This window comes from Staurois parvus, unplaced genomic scaffold (assembly GCF_062004578.1).
Source record: "Staurois parvus isolate SC_StPar_1 unplaced genomic scaffold, SC_StPar_1.0 ptg000086l, whole genome shotgun sequence".
Classification (NCBI taxonomy): domain Eukaryota; kingdom Metazoa; phylum Chordata; class Amphibia; order Anura; family Ranidae; genus Staurois; species Staurois parvus.
The window spans coordinates 6,783,078-6,809,912 of NW_028317882.1; the positions used below are offsets into that span (position 1 = coordinate 6,783,078).

General features: G+C 42.2%; 1 protein-coding gene across 1 annotated transcript in view; it reads right to left on the reverse strand.

Annotated features, from left to right (window-relative positions):
• ADAMTS10 (ADAM metallopeptidase with thrombospondin type 1 motif 10) overlaps positions 1-26,835 on the reverse strand; it is a 118,322-nt gene that overhangs the window by 37,292 nt on the left and 54,195 nt on the right. Inside the window, exons 16-19 of the mRNA XM_089670008.1 lie at positions 24,065-24,167; positions 10,557-10,690; positions 8,224-8,347; positions 1,248-1,328 (exon numbers count right to left, since the gene is read on the reverse strand). Of these exons, the coding sequence (XP_089526134.1) occupies positions 1,248-1,328; positions 8,224-8,347; positions 10,557-10,690; positions 24,065-24,167 (442 nt within the window). The remainder of the gene's footprint in view (positions 1-1,247; positions 1,329-8,223; positions 8,348-10,556; positions 10,691-24,064; positions 24,168-26,835) is intronic.

The window sequence follows — 26,835 nt, forward strand, 5'->3', positions numbered from 1 at the left end:
CTCCTTTCTTCCTCCATACTCTGGGTCCTTGGTTTTCAAATCTCATCAGAAAACAGGACTTTGGACCACTGAGCAACAAACCAGGTCTGTTTTTCTTTAGCCCAGGTAAGACGCTTCTGACGTTGTTTGTTGTTCAGGAGGAATACAACATTTGAAGCCCATATCCAGGATCCCTCTGTGTGTGGTGGCTCTTGATGCACTGACTCCAGCTTCAGTCCATTCCTTGTAAAAGTCCCCAACACTTTTGAATGGCCTTTTCCTGACAATCCTCTCCAGGCTGCGGTCATCCCTGCTGCTTGTGCACCTTTTTCTTCCACACTTTTCCCTTCCACATAACGTTCTATTAATGTGCTTTGATACAGCACTTTGGGAAAATCCAACTTCTTTTGCAATTACCTTTTGAGGCTTTCCCTCCTTATGGAGGGTGTCAATGATGGTTTTCTGCACAACTGTCAGGTCAGCAGTCTTTCCCATGATTGTGATTCCTAATGAACTAGACTGAAGGCTCAGGAACCCTTTGCAGGTGTTATGGCTTAATTAGCTGCTTAGAGTGGGACACTTTGAGTCTAGAATATTGCACCTTTTCACAATATTCAAATTTTCTAAGATTGTGGATTTGGGGTTTTCATGAGCTGTAAGCCATAATCATCACATCTATGACAAATCACGGCTTGAACTATCTTGCTTTGCATGTAATGAGTCTATCTCATATATTATTTTCACCTTTTAAGTTGCATTACTGAAATAAATTAACTTTTGCACGATATTCTAATTTTTCGAGTTTCACCTGTAGTTATAAGGCCTGGGAACAGCACCTATTGTACTTGTGCATCTACTGTACCTGAGGTAGAGAACATCACTTTATCACATGGGGCCTTCATTTCTTATAATTGGTGGTCACCTTGGAGGACCAGTGTGATGGTGTTCATACAACAAAGAATCATATAGAGAGGAGTTTAAATATTGCATCTTTTTGGATGAAGAAAAGGCCTACCTAGAGCCGGCATGAGGTGCAGCGCATGACTTTGGCAACCTGGTAAGAAAGTGATCAAACCCTAGTCCCAGACTATGCAAATCTTTAAGGTTTGGCCAAAATAGTGCATGGCCAAATATTGCACAGTTTGTGTTGCCTATGACCAATCAAGCCACTAGACTGGATATGGTTGACCATCTTGGTTCTTGGTTTACTAAATAGTTTTTGTTAATTGAGTATATGAGTAAGACGACTGTATAATAAATCTACTTACCCAGGTGGTTTTGTGATAGGTTGAGCTGTTTAATGTTAATATGGACAGAACCTTTTGGAATCCAGACAACCTCCTCATATCCTTGAGAAATGGGGGAGGGAGAGAGGGGAACAAGCTGTAAGAGAGATGTTGGACAGAACACTCAATCGTGTAAGGGCATAGCTCACATTCACACTGAATCTTTTTCACTTGCAGACACTCTGCAGTTATAAGTACATGCATACAGGATGGGAAATTATATTTTAAAGATCAGCAGATTGGAGGGACCTCTGCATCTCTCACCTTATATCCAAAATACTGGTAATGCACAAGTCCTTTTTATTATTATTATTATTATTATTATTATTATTATTATACAGGATTTATATAGCGCCAACAGTTTGCTCAGAGCTTTACAATATAAAGGAAGACAATAGAACAACAATACAGTTCAATACAAGGTTAGGAGGGCCCTGCTCCTTGGAGCTTACAATCTAAGAGGGAGGGGCTGGTGGTACAAAAGGTAATAACTGTGGGGGCTGGACTGGTAGGAGAAATAGAAGATTCCGTTATTAGCTGAAGGCAGGATAGGCTTCCCTGAAGAGATAGGTTTTCAGAGATCGCCTAAAAGTGGGCAGAGTAGGCAATAGTCTGATAGATTGGGGTAGAGAGTTCCAGAGGATGGGGAAGGCTCTGGAGAAGTCCTGGAGATGATCATGGGAGGAGAAGACAAGGGAACTAGAGAGCAGAAGGTCATGCGAGGAGTGAAGAAGATGGTTTGGGTGATATTTGGAGACAAGATTGGCGATGTAATTGGGGGCAGAGTTATAAATGGTGTTATATGTGATTGTTAATGTTTAGGATTTTATTCATTGGGCAATGGGAAGCCAGTGGAGGAATTGGCAGAGAGGGGTGGCAGATATGGAACAGTTAGTAAGGTGGATGAGTCTGGCAGTAGCATTCATGATAGACTGAAGAGGGGATAGCCTGCGATGAGGTAGGCCATTGAGGAGGGAGTTAAAATAGTCAAGGCGAGAGATAACCAGTGACTGAATAAGTTGCTTAGTAGTTTCAGAGGTTAAGAATGGGAGTATCTTGGAGATGTTGCGGAGGTGAAGTCTACAAGATTTGGACAGTGATTGGATTTGGGGCTAAAAGGACAGATGGGAGTCTAGGATTACACCTAGTACCCCAGCATGAGGGGAGGGACTGATGGTTGTATTATTGATCTTGATGGAGAAGTCAGGGGATGGGGCACTGGCTGGAGGGAATAGTATGAGCTCAGTTTTCGAAAGATTGAGTTTGAGGAAGTGGAGTGACATCCATGCCGATATGTCACTTAGTAGGTTAGTAATGCAAGAGGAGACTAAAGGGGTGAGGCGAGGAGTAGAAAGATAGATTTGTGTGTCATCAGCATAGAGATGGTACTTAAAGCCATGGGAGTTTATCAAGTGACCAAGGGAGGAGGTGTAGATGGAGAAGAGAAGGGGTTCAAGGACAGAACCTTGAGGCACCCCTACAGAAAGTGGAAGTGGAGAGGAAGAGACAGAGCTATAAGTAATGCTGAAGGAGCACTGCGATAGGTAATAAGAGAACCAGGAGAGAGCAGAGTCTCGGAGGCCAAGAGAGTGGAGTTCTTTGAGGAAGAGGAGATGGTCAACAGTATCAAAAGCCTCAGAGAGGTCCAGTAGTAAGAGTATAGAGTAGTGGCCATTGGTTTTAGCAGTTAGTAAAACATTAGTGAGTTTTAGTAGGGCAGTTTCAGTGGAGTGTAGTGAGTGAAAGCCAGACTGTAAAGGGTCAAGAAGGTTGTTGTCAGTGATGTAGGAGCTCAGGCAATTGTAGACTAAGCGTTCTAAGAGTTTAGAGGTAAACGGGAGTAGGGAGATGGGTCTTAAGTTGTTCAGGTTGGTGGTGTCCAGCGAGGGCTTTTTAAGTATAGGAGTGATGTGTGCATGCTTTAGAGGGGTGGGGAAGGCACCATTAGAGAGGGAGAGATTGAAGATGTCAGTGAGGGAGCATAGGATAGAAGAAGAAGGTGACCGTAGTAGTTGTGAGGGAACAGGATCCAGGGGGCAGGTGGTGAGACGGGCTTCTGAGAAAACTTTAGTGACCTCATCAGTAGCAGCAAGGTCAAAAGAGGAAAGTGTTGAGGGAGGTTTAGTATAAGGTATGCTAAGTAGAATAGATGTCTGTGAGGTGGAGATACCCCTACGAATTGCATCAATCTTGTTTTTAAAATGATTTACAATCTCGGAAGTAGTGATTGAGGTACTGGTTGGAGGTGGAGAAATTAGACAGTTAAAAGTAGAGAATAGACGACAAGGACTGCACGACAAGGTATGATAAGAGTGACAAAGTAGGCTTGTTTGGCAGCATGGAGGGAGGAATTGTATGTTAAGAAAGCAGATTTATATAGGGTGAAATGAGGGTGCTGAGATTTGGTTTTCCACCACAATCGCTCCAGTGCAGGACTATGTCGCTTAAGGTTACTGGTGTCGTCAGTCTGCAAAGGTTGTAATGGTCTGGGCCTGATACTTCGTATACTTAGAGGAGCAAGTGAGTCTAGTGTGGATGAAAGCGAACTGTTGCAGACAGCAGTGACCAGCTCAGGGCAGGACAGGGGAGAGATTCTGTCATAAACGCGGTCAGTTGCAGAGTGGAAAAGAGAAGGGTATAAGTTGCGAAGGTTTCTGCGGGTATTTGTGTGCTGTTCGGAGGGATAGGTGTTTGAAGATGAGGACACTGTGAAGGTGATGAGATTGTGATCAGAGAGAGGAAAGGGGGTGTTTGTGAGGTTGTAGGGAGTGCAAAGATGGGAGAAAACAAGGTCTAATGTATTCCCATCAGAGTGGGTGGAGGACTGTGTCCATTGTGTTAAGGCAAAAGATGAGGTTAGGTTGAAGAGCTGTGATGTAGCTGGGTTGTAAATATTAATGGGGATGTTAAAATCTCCAAAAATGATAGTGGGTATTTCAGAGGAGAGAAAGTAGGGTAGCCAGGCAGAGAAGTAATCAAGAAAGCGGGACACCGCCAGTAGATAACTACAATCCTCAGAGAAATAGGAGAAAACACCCGAATGCAGTGAGTCTAGAAAGAAGAGAAGGATAAAGAGGGAGGGTTACGGAGGACTTGAAAGGTGCTCAGTGGGGATAGAAGCAAACCAACTCCACCACCTTCCCAACCACTGGGTCTGGGTGAGTGAGTCCAGAGTAGGCCTCCATAGGAAAGTGCTGCGGGAGAAGCAGAATCTGCTGCTTGAAGCCAGGTTTCTGTAATTGCTAGTAGGTTAAGGGAGTGGGAGACAAAAAGGTCATGGACAGAGGTGAGCTTATTACAGACAGAGCGGGCATTCCAGAGTGCACATGAAAAAGGGAGGGTGGTTTTTAGAAGTACGGGGATAGAGATTAAATTGAATGGATTGTGGCTATTCCTGGAGGAAGGAGGGTGCTTGGTGTGGGGGTGAGATACTGGAGGACCAGGGTTTGGAGAGATATCACCAGAGGTTAGGAGAGAAGGAGGGTGAGGAAAGTAATTTGGGAGTGGGATTTATATGAGTGCACATGCCTTCCTGTCCTGGTGTTTGGTTCAGCACGTGTGTAAAGTATCAGCAGGAGGTGATGGGAGCAGTAGTAGGGAGATGGTAGCAGTGAGGGTGAGATGTATGTGCACAGAAATGTTTTCGATAATGGTATACAAACCTATGCCTACAGTTCCCATTGTGTTTTTCTCAGTAGCTGGAAGTAAAATAACGTTAACAGTGGGGTTGATTTACTAAAGGCACATAGACCGTGCAATTTGCAAGTGCAGTTCCTCAGACCTTAGTGAATGTGGTGAGGCTGCACTTTGTAAAGAATATGCAATCAGGTGTAAGCAAAAAAACTGCACCTTTGCTTGCACATGATTGGACAAAGGAGCTTTACCACATTCACTAAACTCTGGGGAAAATTACTGCAACTGCACAGTCTATTTGCCTTTAGTAAATCAACCACAATGGGTGCATGACTCCAAAAGGGGTAAATAGGCCCATTTGTCATCACAGATTTAAGGTCTACTATACTGTAGGCTCCACCAAAGGTGGAGGGTTTAGTATAACCAATGGCTATGTAGACCAACGCCTACTTATAAACCACAAATAGATACTGAAAACTGGAGTGCTATAAGAATATGTGCAGTCATTCTCTGATAACTGACTCCAGGAAGCCCTCATTTGCAATTCATCTAAAACTAGAAACAGTGTGCCTACCCGGACATAGGAATGACTCTATATAGTCTGCACTCTAGAACATATAGGATTGTGGAGGTAAGGTGTTGGCAGACCAGATGCTAGTTTACAAAGGTCAAGAGCTGAACAGGGGCTAAGAACAGACCAGGACCAGAACCAAACCTCATCTTGAGGAACACAAAACACAGCAGACACATACTGTATATACAGTATGAACAACATGCCTCTGGACACAGCAGGGCACTTCATAAATACGTGCCAACATCATCAACACATATGCCCATTATTCAGGAAGCTGCTGGATGTGTGAGATGTTGCATGCTTAGGGCAGCAAGAGTTCTGATGGCTAGTTTCGCAGCTACAGATTTAATTGCTTACTGCTGAGTATAGTTCATATCTGAGCCTTAACAACACTGGTAGATACACATATTTTGTACACAGTTGGTATTGTATATTATTGTAGTTCATGCCTGTAGACAGGAAGTACACTACATATCAATCTCTGATGTGCGATTCAGATGTATACCCTTCTGAACCAGCCATTACCCAGTGAAGTAAAAGCTTCGTAGGGTCAGCAACTAGAAATTCCTTCCTCTGCTTGTGTTTGCAGGAACCTCATGCACTAAAAGCTTGGGGTGGAAGACTTACCACTTTCATACATGAAAGGGGGTAGAAGAGGTAGTGCGTTTAATGTACTAAAGTCAAATAGGTTGTTTACTTTGCAAGGAAATTTCAGTAAATGTGGTAGAAACTCTCTTTTATAAAGAATACCCACTCACATGCTAAGAAATAGAAAAAAAAAACAGTATATTTGCTTGCACAGTTGGATGATGGAAGCCTGCAGTGCTTCACCTCATTCACTAACCCAAGGCACAATTCGCTCACCAAGTGAAAATTCCCCTGTAAAGCGGACAACCTTCTGGCCTTTAGTAAATCAACCCCACTGAGTGTAGAACAGAACAGACAGCCAGGCAAAGATAGCCAAGAGAACAAAGGCTACAGAGTAAAAGGTTAATGAGCAACACAACACAGAGTATGACAGAGAGGCAAATAATGTATAAGGGTATAAAATGTGTGCAAGAAATCCTCACTTCCCCTGACGACAAACAGGAAGTGTAATTTACTCTTTATGTTATATACTTTGTCTAGTTCATTATATCTGATCACTCTTAGGAAATTGAATAATATATCAATGAAAAATCAGCAACATTTCCATTGGTCATTAACTGAAATTGTAAACTAAATTTCATTAAAGGCCCAAATGTTGTATTTAGATGGCTCAGAGGAAAAATAATATAAAAAAGCAAGGGGAATGCAGGTCTACAGCTTCTGAAATGAAACATCTGAGCTAAGGTTTGATTTTTTTTTTTTCCCATTCGGCCTATATGATGGTAAGGTCATAGGGAAGCTACTGAAATTTAATTAATAATTTCAGCTCCACATTAGCTCCCAAATGATGCAGTTTTTTATGTTAAAGTGATTAGATTTTACACCCTATTAACTAGACATTCTCAAATAATTTGTGTGGTGCTTAACCTTAATAAATAATAACAGTGTTCAGATTAAACAAACATATCATTAACATATAAATAGAAAATGCAAAGTGAATGAAACAAAGTCCATGTGAAAAAGTCCCATCCAAGTGTTAACAAGTGTTGATATATGAGAAATGTAATGCTTCCAATAGCATGAAGTGCCATCATCCAACACCTCCACCCTAAGTGGTAATGGGAATCATAAATAGCACATAAGTACATAAATAATCCTCCCAGTATAATATTTCATGTAAGGCAAAAGAGGAAAAGTTTCTCTCCATAGTATAAAACCTTCTTAAAGGATAATTTATTCAATACAAACATACTCACAAGTAGCAAAATAACATGCGCATGTAATCCCAATACAAAAGTCCGACAATCCACTTCCACGGACATGATGACGTCAGTGCGTAGCTCCTCCTGATGCATTTTGTCATCAAAGGACATCTTTCTAGGGCCACCATAAATTATCCTTTAAGAAGGTTTTACACTATGGAGAGGCTCTTCTCCTTTTTTTGCCTTACATGAAATAATATACTGGGACGATTATATATGTCCTATTGACAGTGTTCCTGTTTACCATTGAGGCTGCTGTGGGAGTGTCTGTGATACTGGAGGATACCATACAAGTGCTTTTTGACCACTTTTACTATAAGATGCTCATTTAGAGCTGGTAAGTGTGCATCCCATTACCACTTAGGGTGGAGGTGTTGGGTGGTAGCACTTCATGCTATTTGGAAGCATTGAATTTCTCACATATCAACATTTGGTAACACTTGGATGGGACTTTTTTCACATGAACTTTGTTTCATACACTTTACATTTTATATTTACGTATATGTAACGTTTGTATAATCTGAACGCTGTTATTAATTATTTAGGTTAAGCGCGACACATTTTATTTAGGCGCATTTGGTGAAAGGGATATCTCTTTTTTGTGTTTGCTGCGTATTAATTTTCTTTTGAGGTGTTAACAGGTGCACAGTTATATATATTTATACTTATTCTCAAATAAGTAGTTTGTAATTCTATGTGACACATGTTGCTTCTTGTACCCCCTTAATGCATATAACTATTGAAATTTTATGTAAATGAAAGTTTGAGTTTACAACAAGGCAAAACACTGGGCCATAAAGAGCCATCTACTGTATTTGCAACAAATGTACTAATGTATTTATATTCTCTCCCATTGGGCAATGTAACTCAGCTTCTACAATTGAGTATATTTTTTTCTCACCTCCCTCATAGAATGACTGGTTGAAGATTCCCTCAATGGTCTCACACGAATTGCCATCTCCTCCACACACACGGCATTTGTCTTCCTTGACATCTGATCCCAAAATTCGATCACAGCCAACGTGCTATTGGTGAACAAGAATTAAAAAAAATCTACATACTAGATTACATTTGAAAAGCATAACTCCTACCTTATCCCGAGTGATATGGACCAACTCCCCAACAATGATATGTTGGGTTGGATCCATAGCATTGAATAGCTTGTCAGCTTCTCATATGTCTTGTAGACTGTGACATCAGTGGAAAAATGTTTTTACTCAATCCTTAATAGGGATTTGTGCTAATATCAAACTCTCCAAAACTCTCCATCCCCTGATGTAAAAAAGTACTCACTAGTCTAGTGTCTACTGCATTATGGGCTGAGTTGCATGCTTAGGTGTCTCATACTTGGAAGTATAGGGATTTTCATAAGGTCTCCAGGGGCTGTTGAGTAACTAGTATGCATGGGCAAAAGGACGAAGCCTGGTGGGGATGTCTCACCTCTGGAAAAATCAGAGATGGACAAGGAGAAAGCATGTAATACAGTTTAAAGCAATATCAATCTTGGGTGGAGTTTGGCTTAAAATGTGCATGAATGTTACGAGTGAATAAAGAAAGACCCTTTCACTGTGAAAACATGTTTTGTAGTGCTAGTGTTGGGTTTTAAGGTGCAAGGAGACAAGCTAGATGAAAGCAGTTAAATGTCTGCCTTGTATAAATAAAATGAAAGATGATCTAAATGCATCAAAATATATTTGTTTAAATAAAGTGGGTCCCAGATCCTGAATATGTCAATATTACCAGTTGAGTTGAATGACAATTATGGTTTTATTTATTGTATGATAGAAAAATGACATATTTGATTTGGTTTCATTTTGATGAAGGCTCAGACTGCGATATTTCATAAAAGTGTATCTATATCTGATTATTTCTGATATGGTTTTTGACAGAGCGGGGATAGGTAACCTAAAGCACAAGTGCCGGGGGAGTGTGTGATTTAATTTTCTGTGGCAACCAAAAGATCATCACGTGGCTTGTATGTAGGCTCAGATTGGTCTCTCAAAGGACTGGAGGATCCTCTGCTGTGCCTCTGCATCCTAAAAGACAATGCCGCTGCCAAAGGTGGTAGTTGACAGGTTACTAGGCTACTGTCAAGTACCAGCACAGGCCCATTTGCGACTGTGGATGTAGTTACACAAAGTAGCTTGCCCCTCTACCCTCTTCCTCTTCTTAGTGGAACCACCAGCTGCAGAAGGTGATAATGTAAAACCCTTAAATGATTGTCTGATTGTGCAGGATCTGATCTAAGAATTGAAAGTGCAAACTTTGGGGCTCATTTGAGGTCTACTGCATGCTATTTTTCACTGGCACTCCGGTTGTCTAATGTTTGTAAATTGAAACTTCACACGGGTATCTTCTGTTCCATCTCAGAATGGGATCCTAGGCTTAAAAGCTGCTGAGTCACAGCAGAACATAAACGGATGTCACATATGTGACATCCGTATGCATTCTGTTTTTTCTCTCATCTCGTGATGGATGAAATATGGACCCATGTAATCCCCATGGGTAATCAGATGTAAATGGACATGCATCCACTTATATCCACCCATATCGGTTTAGGTCCACAAAAGCAGATCTGGACATGAATGTCTTGCATTCTATTCATCCATTGTGAACAGACCTATATTTTGCTTACTTTGATCATCCGGAAAGGATACACTGCAGTCACGTTTTGTTCACTGGTAAAAAACGAACAGATGGAACACCCATGTAAAAGGGGCCTTAATGAGGAAAAGGTTCCTGATTCTAGGCTGGGACCTGAGAGCAGTTTTTATAAGTTAGATAAGTATATTATACATATACAGTATATACTGTATCTATCTATATAGAGAGAGAAACCATTATGCAGGTCATTTAATTTCCTGATATTCTTGCTATGGGACAGTAGCTATTATGGCAGTCAGTACTCCACAACTTCAAAAATGATTTGTCTACCTGCTCCACTATAGTAGGCTCAATGATTGGACAGCTCATATGAGGATGCAAGAGGAAGCTAAAATTGCATCATGGAAGATAGCTACGTATTTTTCCTTGTTATTGCCTACTACTACTACTCAGATGTTATATGTTGAAAGAAGAGGAAGGGGCTAAAGACAGGAGCTAAAATGTAAAAATATTTGTGTAAGGGGCAATAGTGGCAATGGTATGCGGCAATGTTAGATATGAAAAAGACTTGGTGAGCTCTTTATTATTACAAGTACACTGGATTATAAGTAATCTAATCACCGTACTTACCTTGCACTCTCCATTAACACAGATATCATAGGAGTCTGGTCTGCACGGTGTTCCATCTATCACAGCTGCTGCTCGCTCTGTGTAGAAGTTAAAGCCTTCTGCTAAGCAGTTGAGTGAACAAGCCTTCACCCCACCTACAATTATACATGTCTGTCATTTAGGATATATGATATATAAGATATATATATGCATTTAAATCTATTAAACCTCTTTTGGGTAAAAAATAGAATAAAAAATCTTTATGATGTAATTTAAATATAATATGCAGTTATTGTTAAAGTAAATGTCTGAGACAGATTTATCACTACAGATAGGTTGGATTTTCATGTAAACAGACAAACAATTAGGATGCAAGCAGAGTCAGGATTAGGGATAAGCTTGTTCCAAACCAGGTCTGGGTCTGAACCTGGTAGATACTGTAATTCCTAGGCTATGGTAGAGGACTCCCTACCCCATATATGACTTACACAAATGGGCGTGGGAAGCTTGTGACCTCACTGATCTAATATCGTCACACTGGACCTGAAACTGGTTTGGAAAAAACGCAAGTCCATGCCTAGTCAATATCACTTTGGAGCAGCTGAGTGGGAATTTATGAACTGAGCTGTACAACTGTCTAAAAGAGGGTTTCCCCATACTTTGAAATAATTCCCTCTTTCTTCCTGATGTGTCTTTGGAACAGGAAGCTCCTCAATCATAATGCCAAAAAAAAAACCCTTGCAGGGATTTGAAGCCATTCTCTACTCTATCCAAAACTAAAAAAAAGACAAGTTCTTATAAACGTAAATTATTATTATTATACAGGATTTATATAGCACCAACAGTTTGCTCAGCGCTGTACATTATAATGGGAGACAGTACACAAGACAGTACAGTAACAATACGATTCAATACATGAGGGGTTCGAGGGCCCTGCTCCTTGGAGCTTACAATCTAGGAGGGAGGGGATAGTGGTACAGGAGGAAATAGCTGTGGGGGATGGAGTGGTAGGAAGAGTGGAGGAGTTCAGTAATTAGCTGAGGGTGGGGAAGGCTTCCCTGAAGAGATAGGATTTCAGAGTGCGCCTGAAGGTGAGGAGAGTAGGTGATAGTCTGATGGATTGGGGTAGGGAGTTCCAGAGGATGGGGGAAGCCCTGGAGAAGTCCTGGAGATGGGCATGGGAGGAGGAGACCAGGGAACTAGAGAGTAGGAGGTCTTGTGAGGAGCGGAGAGTACGTTTTGGGTGGTATTGGGATACCAGATCGGTGATGTAGTTTGGGGCAGTATTATGAACAGCTTTATACGTCAATGTTAGCATTTTGAATTTTATCCGTTGGGCAATCGGGAGCCAGTGGAGGGATTAGCAGAGAGGGGTGACGGATATGGAGCGGTTAGTAAGTGGATGAGTCTGGCCGCAGCATTCAAGATAGACTGAAGCGGGGATAGCCTGCAGTGGGGTAAGCCGATGAGGAGGGAGTTACAGTAGTAAAGGCGTGATATAATGAGGGAGTGAATGAGTTGCTTAGTTGTTTCCGGGGTTAGGAACGGGTGTATTTTGGAGATGTTGCGGAGGTGAAGTCTACATGAGTTTGTCAGCGAATGGACCTTGGGCTGGAAGGACAGATTGGAGTCTAGGATGACACCTAGTATTCTGGCTTGAGGGGAGGGACTGATGGTGGTGTTGTTGGTCTTGATGGAGAAGTCAGGGGGGGGGGCCCGGGCTGGGGGGAAAACTAGGAGCTCAGTTTTGGAAAGATTTAGTTTGAGGAAGTGGAGTGACATCCAATCCGATATGTCGCTCAGTAGGCTTGTGATACGGGCGGAGACTGAAGGGGTGAGGTGAAGGGTAGAGAGATAGATTTCCGTGTTGTCGGCATAGAGATGGTAGTTGAAGCCGTGAGAGTGTATCAGTTGGACAAGGGAGGAGGTGTAGATGGAGAAGAGAAGGGGCCTGAAGACAGAACCTTGAGGGACCCCAACAGAGAGGGGGAGTGAAGAGGAGGTGGCAGCGTTATAGGTAACACTGAAGGAGCGATGTGATAGATAGATAAATGACCAGAGGGCAAAATATATTTTCAGTATCTACATTTTTCTCTCTAATTCAAAATTTAAATCAGGATTTCTGACCTCACCTTTAGAAAGCATTGAACCCAAGCACAGCCATAAAACAAACATTTTCAGAAGGTCAGCAAAGGCACTCCTTGATTTTCTTTCAGTACAGGTTTCCTGAAATGCTGGACAAAATATAAGTACACCACAGCCACTCTGTAGATGTAAAACTACCTCACTGGCCCTAAAGCACTGTGCTCTGAAAAGCACAGGAAAGCACCCTGAAGAGAATGAGCCCTAAATATCTTCTTCACTCAGTGTTTTCAAGTATCAAACATTTGGTAAATGGCCGCACAGCTCTACTTTTTTTGTACTATAAGTGGTGATATACTGGGGCTGGCGTTAAAGCCAGCCATGTGAACAGCATTCTATATTGTTCCTATATACAGTTGTGCTCAAAAGTTTACATACCCTGGCAGAAATAGTGAAATTTTGGCATTGATATTGAAAATATGACTGATAATGCCACAAAAGCTCTTTTATTGAAGGATGATGATCATATGAAGCCATTTATTATCAAATAGTTGTTTGGCTTCTTTTTAAATCATATTGATAACAGAAATCACCCAGATGGCCCGGATCAAAAGTTTACATACCCTGGAATGTTTGGCCTTGGTACAGACACACAAGGTGACACACACGGGTTAAAATGCCAATTAGAGGTTAATGTCCACATCTTTGGCTTTTTAAATTTCAATTAGTGTCAGTGTATAAATAGTCAATGAGTTTGTTAGCTCTTATGTGGAAGCACTGACTAGGCTAGATACTGAGCCATGGGGATCAGAAAAGAGCTGTCAGAAGTCCTGCGTAACAAGGTACTGGAACTTTATAAAGATGGAAAAGGACATAAAAAGATGTCCAAAGCCTTGAATATGCCAGTCAGTACTGTTAAATCACCTATTAAGAAGTGGAAAGTTCAGGGATCTCTTGATACCAAGCCAAGGTCAGGTAGACCAAGAAAGATTGCAGCCATAATTGACAGAAGAATTGTCTGGGATTCAAAGAAAAACCCACAGGCAACCTCAAAAGAAAAACAGGCTGCTCTGGAAAAAGATGGCGTAATTGTTTTTAAGGAGTATAATACGGTGATACTTGAACAAAAATGAGCTGTTTGGTCGAGGTGCCAGAAAGAAGCTTTTACTGTACCAATGCCACAAAAAATCCCAGTTAGAATAAGCCTGACAACACCTTGACATGCATAACCAGGCCTTTTTGTGTCATTGATGCAGTAAAAGCTTCTTTCCGGCACCTCGACCATGCAGCTCATTTTTGTTCAAGTGTCATCATATTGTGCTCCTTCAAAATAACTACACTGTCTTTTTCCAGACTAGCCTGTATTTTTCTTGTGGTTACCTATGGGTTTCCCTTTGTATCCCGAACAATTCTTCTGGCAGTTGTGGCTGCAATCTTTCTTGGTCTCCCTGACCTTGGCTTGGTATCAAGAGATCCCCAAACTTTCCACTTCTGAATAGGTGATTTAACAGTACTGATTGGCATATTCAAGGCTTTGGACATCTTTTTATATCCTTTTCCATCTTTATAAAGTTCCATTACCTTGGTACACAGGACTTTTGACAGTTCTTTTCTGATCCCCGTGGCTCAGTATCTAGCCCAGTCAATGCTTCCATGTAAGAGCTAACAAACTCATTGACTATTTATACACTGACACTAACTGCAATTTAAAAAGCCACAGATGTGGGACATTAAACTTTAATTGACATTTTAACCTGTGTGTGTCACCTTGTGTGTCTGTACCAAGGCCAAACATTCCAGGGTATGTAAACTTTTGATCATGGCCATTTGGGTGATTTCTGTTATCAATATGATTTAAAAAGGAGCCAAACAACTATTTGATAATAAATTCCTTTATATGATCATCATCCTTCAATAAAAGAGCATTTTGTGGCATGATCAGTCATATTTTCAATATCAATGAAAACATTTCACAATTTCTGCTAGGATATGTAAACTTTTGAGCACAACTGTATGGGTTTCCAGTAAATGTTTCAGTTAATTATCTCAACACACATATATAGTGGTAGTTTAAATTGTATCTCTGGACTGCATTTATTTTTTTACTTTTGGTAGAGTGTGTAATGGTTGAACCTTCTGTCGGTTTTTATTGCTGTCTGTTCCCCCATTGGGAATATTCAACTGGTAATGTGGTACATGTGGACATCGTCACTGAGAAAGAAAGTGACGGGAAATCCAAAATGTTAAAATTGTCCCTAGAACAGGGGAATACCTAATGAGGGCACCTGTTCCAGGAGTACTATCTATGTGGGGAATCTCCCTTACTTTGGGAGATTTCCTTTACATTCCTGTTGCATCTCTGGGAAGTGAAGGGAAATTTACCCATTGGTATGGAGACAGCAAAAATCACTTAAAAGGGGTTTTAATTCATCCCTACCCTATTAAAAACTAAAAAGAGGTTATACATACACTCCAGGATAATTAGCTCAATTGGTAATAGAAATATAGGATCTGCAATCTATCTAACAAAGCCAAATTATTGTTGCGCCAATACTGAGACTCAAGCAGCTGTCTTTGTGACTGAGTATATGTAGCAATTGTTCTTTGTCAGAATGTTGGGCCATATTTCCTAGTCACAGAGAAGCCTAGGCATTCCAGGTCCAGATGTGGTTTATACTAACAAAACTTGATCTGGAGTTTGCTGATAATAAGCATACTATTATATTGGAAGCCAAATATTTACAGCACAAAATTTAAGGCGTGTTAAAATATTAAGTCAGTTATTAGTACATTCTGTTTTTTTTTTTTTTTATCGCAGTGTGTTGGGTTTTGTACACTTGTCTTGTATAGACAAGGTTCTCTGCACTCCTGATCTCTGGAAGAATTTAGCTGCATCTGGTGTAGATAAGCTTTGTTCCCGGCCTCATTTTCCCTTTGCACCTCTGCACTCTCCCTTCAGGAATGCGCTGAGCTGAGCATTTCAGCTAAATCTTCCACTTTAGAAATTGTATGCAGAATCTCCCAAGGGAAAAATTCCCCAACAAGCCAGTAAGGGGAGGAGGTGGGGTGAACACAACACAGACTGGATGATCCGTGAAAGGGGGGGGCCTGACACGTGGGTGTGAAATAAACACAGAGCACTCATTTTACATGGAAGAACAGATAGACAGGTGCAGATTATGTTATACATCAAGGTCAAATTATACTTTGTTGCGTAAACGCTGTAGGCTGTCTTCCATCACTGCAGCTGTATTAGATTGGTTCGAAGTAGGTTACGTGAGTCCATGGACATGAGTGTACAGGACAAGGAGTTAGGGGCAAAGTCTGCAAGGCACATTTAGCTGACACGATACATTTAGTTTGGTCTAGTAGTTTTACTAGTACATACGAAATGGAAACACTACACAAACGCTAATATTATTTTAAATGATCTGTTCTTTATTGTAATTTATTGTAAATTTTAAAAAATCACCATTGACATGATATCACACAAAATAATGTGTAATCATGCAAAGCTAAGCAGGGGAATAAGTTCACAACAGGATATGATATCCTGCTTCTAACTAGTAAACTGCCTTTTATTTCCTCCATCAGCTCATCCCCCACAGCTATTACCTTTTGTATCACTCAACCCTTCCTCCTAGATTGTAAGCTCTAATGAGCAGGACTCTCTGTTTCCTCTTGTACCAAATTGTATTGTAACTGTATTGTCTACCTTCATTTTCTAAAGCGCTGCGCAAACTGTTGGCGCTATATAAATCCTGTATAATAAAAAAATTATAATAATAACTTTACAGGAGGGGTGGTCATCTATATGGCAGACAAGGTTTAATACTGAAAAATGTAAGTTATTTGCTAGGGGGAAAATCTCTGGGGACAATCAAGAATAAAAAAGGATCTGGGGGTCCTAGAAGAATACAGACTCAGCAATAGAATGCAATGCGATTATCATGCATTTAAAAGGTTGTTTTTACTCAAGAAAGAAAAATTTCCACATTACAAAACTCTGGTTGAGCCATATCTTGAGTATACTTTCCAGGTTTGGTCACCAGTCTTCAGGACAGATGTCCTTGAACTGGACAGAGTAAAGTGAAAGACAGTGAAACTATCAAGCAGGCTGGAGGACCTCAGTTATGAGGAGCGACTACAAAAATCCAACTTATTTTCCCTAGAGACGTTTAAGAGGGGATATGATTGCAATATACCTATCTGTAAATGGTGACTCTTTCATTGGGAGAGAACAATTTAATCTAGGTTCTGTAAAAAAGACACATGGCCACACAATGAAGTTGGATGGGAAGCAATGTAATCTTATATGTGTAAGGGGTTCTTAAAACAGTATTGTTAGAGCAGTAAGGATGTGGAACTCACTTCCACAATTGGTGGTGTCAGCAGGGAGTGTAAATAGAAAAAACTTTAAGATGTTTTTCATAGTGAACACATTATACAGGAATATGGAAAATGGTAATGACATACACATACACACGTTGAACTGTATGGTGCAGTGTCAACCTTACCAACTATGTAACTATGTTTGAGAAGTTGTGCAAGAAACCTCATATCTTTTAGAAAATGATCCATCTTAATGAGGCAAGTACATAGGTAATCCTGGTTCAGTTTTCACATAGCCCCAAGCCTAGTTAGATGATGCTATCTAGACGATTCTAGATGTTAGGGCTTGTATGCTCATGTCTTCAATAACTGTCTAAAGGTTGCCATACAAAGTGGGATTGACTGTATGGCAACAATTAGTCAGACTATTGTATAGAATGTCTTTGTTATAATAAGTGCATTCAGTGGATGTCCAAAGTTCTTCTTAGTGCAGCCTAAGAGGAAAATATAATCAATTACATTGTAGCTCTGCCTTATCAGTTGGATGAATAGAATATGGGACTTTAGTAAATCAATCTTTTAGATTCCTGGTGCCCAACACATGGGTCACTGGCTCACTGTGTACATGTCCTAGGCTGGGTCCATTACTTGATGGGCACATGTAGGCAGATTGCAGAACAGCAGCGGGTTGCCAAGTACTGGAATGCTCTCTGTGTTCCTGCACCTGGCATTTAAAGAACACCTGTAGTACAGTCAGGCAGAGTGATCTCCACCCATCAGTACAGGTATAGTACTGGTCATATGAGGAGAGTGAGAGCGAGAGTATGTAACCAGGTAAGTAGCTATTGAGCACCAATGTCGGGGAAATTAACAGCACTAACACTGATCACCAATGTGGGGGAGTTTAATAGGACTGTCACTGTCCACTAAAACAGGAGGATTAATAGCACTGCCACACACCACCAAAGCAGAAGGGGTGTATAACTGCACTACAGCATGACCATCAATGCAGGAAAAGTGGTACTTTACTCTCTCAATCAACACTGACTATTTCTAATCTTTTTGCTGCTAGTAAAAAAATGCTTTAGTAACTAGATAGGTGGTATATTATAAGGTATTTACTTGTTAATTTTTTTTTTACATTTCTTTAGTGGGCCCTTGCTTTAAAAAAGGCCTGGATTTTTTCTTAGATACACAGAATTTAACTGGATACTAACATTTATAGGTAATGTTGATCCAGGGATTATCCGATTGCCTCTTGGGGGAACAGAAAGGAATTTTTTTCCCTGCAGGAGCAAATTGGATCATGCTTTGCTGGGTTTTTTTGCCTTCCTCTGTATCAACTGTGGGTGTAGGATTATAATTTTTTTTTTTTAATGGTTGAACTGGATGGACTTTTTTCTTTTTTCAGCCAGACTAACTATGTAACTATAGTACTGCCACTAAGCATCAATGCAGGGGTGGGTTTTATAGCATTTCATAGTACTGTCAATGACACCAGTGTTGGGGGATATTATTGCAGCCACTGACACCAATGCTGTGGGTCATTATTGCAGCCACTGACCCCAATTCTGGGGGTTATTATTGTGTCCATTGGCATCTGTGCTGGAGGTTATTTACGGGCCAACAGACACAAATGTCAAAAGGTATTATTGTAGCCAAAACTAGGAGTTATTATTGTGGCCACTTAAACACACTGGGAATTATTATTTTCTCTACTGACACCAATGCTGGGGGGTTTATTGCAGCCACTGAGACCAAAGCTGGGGTTTCTAGTAAGGTCACTAACACCAAAGCTGAGGGTTACTGTTACTGCCATTTGGCACTAATGATAGAGTTATTTGTACTCTGAATTTCACTTTAGTGTGTGTTGCAATGCACTGTAAAAATACAGCAAGACTAAAATGCTTGGTGCATTACATTCAATTACCTTTGAATAGGCTTTCTAACTGTATATTTGGGGATTTTAAAGGGTGAGTAAAAAAAGTAAATCAGCAAGTGTATAGCAGTTGGAGCTGGTGGATGATTTTTTTTTGCTTTTTGCCCAAGCTAAATTTGGCACAGGACCCGGAAGCTAGTGGAGATAACTGTAGTAGCGGTGCCTACTAAAGTTATTTTTGGCATCCATGTTGAACCCACAGGTATGTCACAGCCAGCCTGGACCAATTTAAGTTACCATACCTATACTTAAGCTTTAACTGTTTTTAGTGATGTGCTTATTTTTTGTTTTACATTTTTATTGTGATTCTTTTAGCACAGCAACTACCGCATTGTTTACATAGTTACATATTTAGTCAGTTTGAAAAATAAAAGTCCATCTAGTGCAACCATTTGAGAACAAAAATCGAAAACCTCCATAAACACCATCCTATACCCAGCCCTCAAAATTTTCACTCGCCTGCTTGCATTCGGCGAGTGGAAATAACACAGGGGCGAGTGTGTCCCAGCATCGGAGGCAGGCACGCATTGGGGGGGGGGACAGCCCATACAGGTGTGTAGGGGACATCACGAGGGGCCAGGCTGCCAGGGCCCAGGTCTGTCCTAACGCATGAGCTCCACTCTAGGTGCATGGGGGGGGGCCCAGCTCAGTGAACTCCTACCGTAGACAGAAAAGTTGGGACAGAAGTGACGGCAGCAAAGAGAAGAGGGCTTGGAGGAGGTGCAGGCTGTGCAGTACTCTCCCCCTCCAGCTCCCCCCTCTTGTCAAAACAGTGCTGTATTATACATTACTGCACCCTCAACTGTACCCCCCTGCTCACCCTGTACTGTGCGCCCCTGCCCACCCTGTACTATGCCCTCCTGCCCGCCCTGTGCTGTACCCTCCTGCTCCCCATATTGTTCCCCCCAGCCCGCCCCATATTGTACTCCCCTGCCCACCCTGTACTTTACCCTCCTGCTCCCTATACTGTACCCTCCTGCCTGCCCTGTACCCTCCTGCCTGCCCTGTACTGTACACTCCTGCTCCCCATACTATACCCCCTGCCAGCCTTGTACTGTACCTTCCTGCTCCCCATACTGTATCCTCTTGCCTGCCCTGTACTGTACCATCCTACTCCCCGTAGTGTACCCCCCAGCCCACCCTGTGCTGTGCATCTCTGCCCACCCTGTACTGTACCCTCCTGCTCGCCCTGGGGGGGGGGGGGGTAAAGGAGGATAGAGGAAATGGCTTGGAGGGTGAAAAGGGAGGTAGAGGGTATGGCTGTAGGGGGGAGGGGTGTGTGAAGGAGATAGAGGACATGGCTGTGGGGGGAAGGAGGGTGTGATTGGGGTAGAGGACATGGCTGTGGGGGAAAGGGTGTGCGAAGGGGATAGATGACATGGCTGTGGGGGGGAGGGGTGTGTGTGATGGGAATAGAGGTCATGGCTGTGGGGGGGGGGGGGGGCTGTGAAAGGGGTAGAGGACATGGCTGTGGGGGATAGGGGGTTTGAAGGGGTAGAGGACATGGCTGTGGGGTGTGTGTGATGGGGGTAGAGGACATGGCTGTAGGGGGTGGGGTGTGTGAAGGGGATAGGGGACATGGCTGTGGGGGGAGGGGGTTGTGTGATGGGGGTAGAGGACATGGCTGTGGGTGGGGCTGTGAAGGAGGTAGAGGACATGGCTGTGGGAGGAGGGGGGTGTGATGATGGTAGAAGACATGGCTGTGGGGAGAGGGGTGTGTGAAGGGGATAGAGGACATGGCTGTGGGGGTGGGGTGTAATGGGGTAAAGGAAATGGCTGTGGAGGGAGGGGGGTGTGATGGGAGTAGAAGACATGGCTGTGGGGAAGAGTGGTGTGAAGGGGGGTAGAGAACATGGCTGTGAAGGGGAGGGGGTGTGATGGGAGTAGAGGACATGGCTGTGGGGAAGAGTGGTGTGAAGGGGGGTAGAGAACATGGCTGTGGGGGGGAGGGGGTGTGATGGGGTGGATATAATTTACGAGGGTGTGTTTAAGGGCAGAATTAGGGACGGAGCAGTAGGGGTTGGGTGGGGCAACTGGTGGCAAATAATTTTTAAGGACTGGCTAGTACCTCAGTACTTGGAATTTTAAGCCCTGCTATACCCACAGCTGATCCTGAGGAAGACAAACAATTTGCTCCAATGGGGGAAAAAAAATCCTACCTGATGTTCTAGGAGGCAATCAGTTATTTCTTGAATCAACTACCCCTAGCATTATTATCTTTAAAAAAAATAGTATGCAGTTATATTTTGTGCATTTGGGAATGCATCCAACTCTTTTTTAAAACAATCTACTGAGCTGGCCAGAATTAGCTCTTGAGGGAATCTCTTCCATGTTTTCACAGCTCTTACTGTGAAAAGGTCTTTCCGTATGTGGAGGTTAAAGCAGAACTAACCCTCCTATTGTTTTTAGAGAAGAAAGCTGCCATTTTAGCCTCTGTTTGATCTTCAACCGCCATGGTGCTGTACAAGTGATCAGTTATGACACCAGCCATTTGATGGTTTGACAGTTTGGTTGAGAGCACAAGTGTAACAATTACATTCCTGTTAACTTAAGGGCTCGTTCACACCATGGTGTAGAGACATCAGTTTTTCTGCATGCAGTCTACAAAGGCACAATAAAATCAATTGTTCTCTATGTGCTCTCTTCATACCATGTTGCAGGTATCTGCAACGGGTGTTAAAATAATTGAACCGTGCATGAAAACTGATGTAAACTGATGTCGCAAGAGATCTGCGCATCAGGCTTCATCAGTTTTTCTGCACGTATGGTGTGAATGAGGCCTAACTGTTTTTGAAACTGTAAAATCAATGGGTTTAGTTCCGCTTTAAATCTCTTTTGTTCCAGAGTGCCCCTTGTCCTCTGTGATGACCTTAAAGTGAAAAACTTTGCACTAAGTTCACTATATGGACCACTTATGTATTTGTATATGGAGATCATATCCTCCCTCAATCTCTTCTTACGAGAATAATACATTCAGTTCAGCTAATCTTTCCTCATAGCTGAGCTCCTCCATGCCTCTTTTCAGTTTGGTTGCCCTTCTCTGCACTTATTAATTAAATTATTAAATTTATGATCTACCAGAACACTCAGAGTCTTCTCAACCATTGACTCCCCCCAGATTAGATACATAAGATTAGCATTACATACGGTATATAAATATATCTACATTTTCTCTAAACCAGGGTTGTCCAAACTTTTGACCTTCCTGGGCCACACTGGAAGAAAAGGGATTGTCTTGGGCCACATTAGCTTGGGCATAGCAGCCTATTCATGGGCCTATTGAATGGGCTGCTGTGACTGCGTTTCATGCAAGAAAAAGTTTTTGAACTGCAGTGGCCGGGAAATCGCATGGTGCTTTTCCACAATACACTCTCATTTTGTTCCCACACCTCAAAACGCGATGAATTTTTAGGTGCGTGGAGGTACCATTAAGAATGACTGGCAGCCCTGCACGTCTGCAAAGAGCAGCGTGTTTTGGCTGCGGGTGGTTGCTGGTGCAGGAATAGTTGCGATTCCCGCAACCACCTGCAGTAGTGTGATCCTAGACTAAATGTTTGTGGTCATGGATTTTACAAACTGTCCTTCAATTTAATGACGGTTGGCAACTGTGTGAGGGAGTAGAGGGGAGTTGGTGGGAGGGGGGCTTCAGGGGGAACAACTGAAATTTGGGGGGGATGCAGCCGCCCTCAACACCCCCCCCCCAATACAGTCAAGTGGCATTTACTTGCTTGGCGCTATGCAGAATACCTGCTTTAGCTGTTTTACAAAGACCATCTCCCCAGCATTCCCTTTAGCTGGGCCCATTCCTGCTTTTTCTGTTTCGCCACGGCTTCTATGTACAGTGAGGAACTGAAGTATTTGAACACCCTGCAATTTTGCAAGTTCTCCCACTTAGAGATCATGGAGGGGTCTGAAATTCACATTGTAGGTGCATTCCCACTCTGAGAGACAGAATTTAAAAAAAATATTCAGGAAATCACATTGTATGATTTTTAAGGAATTTATTTGTCTTGCACTGCTGAACATAAGAAACACCTGAGAAAATCAGTGTTAATATTTGGTACAGAAGCCTTTGTTTGCAATTACAGAGGTCAAACATTTCCTGTAGTTCTTGACCAGGTTTGCACACACTGCAACAGGGATTTTGGCCCACCCCTCCACACAGATCTCCTCTAGATCTGTCAGGTTTCGGGGCTGTCGCTGAGCAATACGGAGTTTCAGCTCCCTCCAAAGATATTCTATTGGATTTAGGTCTGGAGACTGGCTAGGTCACTCCAGAACCTTGATATGCTTCTTACGGAGCCACTCCTTAGTTATCCTGGTTGTGTGCTTCGGGTCGTTGTCATGTTAATTAATATTTTTTCTCTCACTTTGTTATAGAGAGCAACCAGTGGGAATTTCTCTTTTTTTCACTGTGTTTCCCATATTAATCAAATCATATTTTCCTTTAAAAGTGGCACAGAGCTCTTTCCATTTTCCTTCTCTCACTGATGCCTATAGTAACCAATCAGTATTTTTCCGTCTCTCTCGTAAAAAACATAGTAACCAATAAGCATTTTCCATTAAATATTGACACAAAGCACTTTATTTTTTATGTTTGGCACTATATGAATTATTGCTCACTGCAAGTTGAATATTATTGTTTTTCAGGTATCTTTAGCTTTTACTGCCCAAACACTACTTGCCCTCTCTCCAATTCCCATCAGACTAACTTGAGCTGATTTTAATTATTCCTGGAGACTCTTTTTGAGGCACATAATATTCTGTGCAATCCACAAAGTAATTAATACTTCAGCAATGTCAAGACAAAGAACTCTCTATAAGGGATGACATCACTTACAAAGTCCCCATTGACCTGTTATAGAAGAAAGAGTTTCAGACCACTAAAGGGGGGACAGTTAAGCACAAAGATATATTTTTAACAAACAAGGAATACTTTTTGCTTGATTGTATTACCTATACTTTTAAATGTTATTTAACCTTTTAAAATCTTATACGTCAAACCCATAGCATTGCACATACTGTATCTATATTTTTCCCCAATAGTTTAAACAAAAAATACACTTCTTTAACAGATAACATGCATGAAATTGATCACTACCTTTCTTTCCATGTAAGGCTTGTGGTTTTGTCATAGAGCACCCAGTAAAAGTAACATGCTACTAGAGATACCTGCCTCCTTTGTAGCTTTTCCATGAATAGTATTTGCCTCGAAATGCCACATTGTCAAATTCTGCACACTGCATTTCCCGGAAGTCCTGTGACCCAGGTGGGCAGTCCTGGAAAAAAAAATGTGATTTAGTTTTGTACTGAGATAATTTGAATGTTATGTTGTGGTAAACTAAAGAAACCATGTATGTAAGAGCATAAATTGAGTGTTCCTATAATTTAAAACCTGTAATCTTAGTTTAACAAATGTTATTCAAATGCTCAACACAATCAAGTGAATTCTTAGTTGGATATCTGTGTCCTTTGTGTATATCTGTGCAGTAATCCAGTTTGAAAGAACTTTTTTATTTTGTCTCTGTGCAGGAGTTTCCTGCAGTAAAGACTGGCCACTGCTGCTCTCAATCCTTGTGCACGGTGACTGGTCAGGCAGCCTGCTGGCTATGTGCAGCCCAGTGATGATGTCACTCCTATTTTACAATGGTATTCGGTGAACACAAAGTGGAATTTATATCCTTGAAACCGAGAAATATATTTCTATACATTTTTTACCCCTCAGAGTTCAGTATTAAGAACTGCCCAACGCCTAATTGCTGTCACCAGTGCAATCCTGGACTGTTAGTGTTTGCTTTTTTTCTTAAAGCTTGCAAGCCTTTTATCCTTTGGTCATAAAGATATTTCTTTACAGTCCATTAAGGGACATAGGGCGGAAGGAATGCTGAGAAGTATGAGAGAAGTGGACATGAATGATGAATCTTCCAGCCTCCTACCACATGCTATGGGTGTACACCCATAGCATGTGGTAGGAGGCTGGAAGATTCATCGTTTTGTGAGTGGAAATCTACTTTTTATACCTATTACCAATAAAATTACTGGTTGCACTATGGAGGGTCTCTGCTTGTGTCTTACTATGACCCTGGGAGGAGCTGGCTGCTAAACTGGTGGACGCTGGAGGAGGAAGATATTTTCTAGAGAGTGATCCATACTGATAGGATAGTGTGATCCTGAAAGCGTGCTGGCCCCTTGGGGTCTAAGGAAGGAGGTGAGGGGGCATTTTGGCTGTTAAGGATTGTCACGTGTGCATCACGTACACTGCACATAATTTTGCATGAAGAGTGGAGTGTGAAGTTCATCATTAAGCACAGCATCATCAGTATTATTATTATTAACTTTGGACTTTTCTCGTATTTGAACTATCGTTTATTCCTTTGTGCACTTTTTGTGTGGCACTGTTTATTATTAGTATATATGTTATTATAGTATATATTACTTTATTTTCACGTTTTTGCACGAGATATTCCCCATGAGGGAATACATGCATGACACTGTATATGTATTGAGTATCTTGGATTTATTTTGGGGATTGAGTATATATTGTATTACGGTTCTATTAGATACTAATTAGCGCTGCACTCATAATTTTTGCACTGTTTATTCACTTATTTTGGGTATAAGCTTAGTGTCAGCAGCTTATGGTTATAGGGTAGGAGTCCTTGTGAGTGCAGGAGGTTTTTTGTAATTATCTGGGCGTATAAGACGACCCCCTACTTTTCCTGCTAAAATGTAGTGTTTGGGCTATACTCGCCGTATAAGACTACCCCTCTTCCAATGCACACCAGTGGGAGGAATAGTGCCCCATCATCGGTGTCAGTAGGAGGAATAGTGCCCCATCATTGGTATTAGTGGCAGGAATAGTGCTCCATCATTCGTATTAGTGGCAGGAATAGTGCCCCATCATTGGCATTAGTGGCAGGAATAGTGCCCCATCATTAGTATCAGTGGGGGGAATAGGTGCCCCATCATTGGTATCAGTGGCAGGAATAGTGCCCCATTATTAGTATCAGTGGGGGGAATAGGTGCCCCATCATTGGTATCAGTGGCAGGAATAGTGCCCCATCATTGGTATCAGTGGGAGGAATAGTGCCCCATCATTGGTATCAGTGGCAGGAATAGTGCCCCATCATTAGTATCAGTGGGGGGAATAGTGCCCCATCATTGGTGTCAGTGGGAGGAATAGTGTCCCAACATTGGTGTCAGTGGGGGGGGGAATAGTGCCCCATCATTGGTGTCAGTGGGGGGGGGAATAGTGCCCCATCGTTGGTGTCAGTGGGGGGGAGGAATAGTGCCCCATCGTTGGTGTCAGTGGGAGGAATAGTGCCCCATCATTGGTGTCAGTGGGAGGAATAGTGATACCAATGATGGGGCACTATTCCTCCCACTGAAACCAATTACACTTGCTGACCCTGTTCTAGTATGGTGCTGCTGCAGCCAGCATATGTGGTTGCAGCAGCACCTCTACACTGAACACTTACCTGCTACTCCTGCACTCGATTTTCGCGGGGCCGCTCGGCTTGTGTGCCTTTCCTGAGCTACAGTTCTGGTGGCCAATCACCGGTGAGGAGGCGGAGCCGAGCAGCCGCGCGAACATCCACTGGCCGAACTGAAGGAGCAGCCGTGCTTCCTGGACCGGATCGTCGTGGGACCGGAGCCAGGTAAGAAACAGCCCCTGCCCACCCCTGTACTTAGTGTCCCTTCTGTTGGAAGGGGGGGGCGGCGGCGGCACTGCGCCGCCCCCCTAAAAAGTGTCAGTATGCCGTATACCGGCGTATAAGACGACCCCCGACTTTTGAGAAGATTTTCAAGGGGTAAAAAGTCGTCTTATACGCCGGCAAATACGGTATGTTGTTTGTGGGAAAAGCCAGATGTTGACTTTCTGGTTTCCAGACTCAACAACAAACTGACCAAATTTGTCTTCAGGTTCAGGGATCCTATAGCCATAGC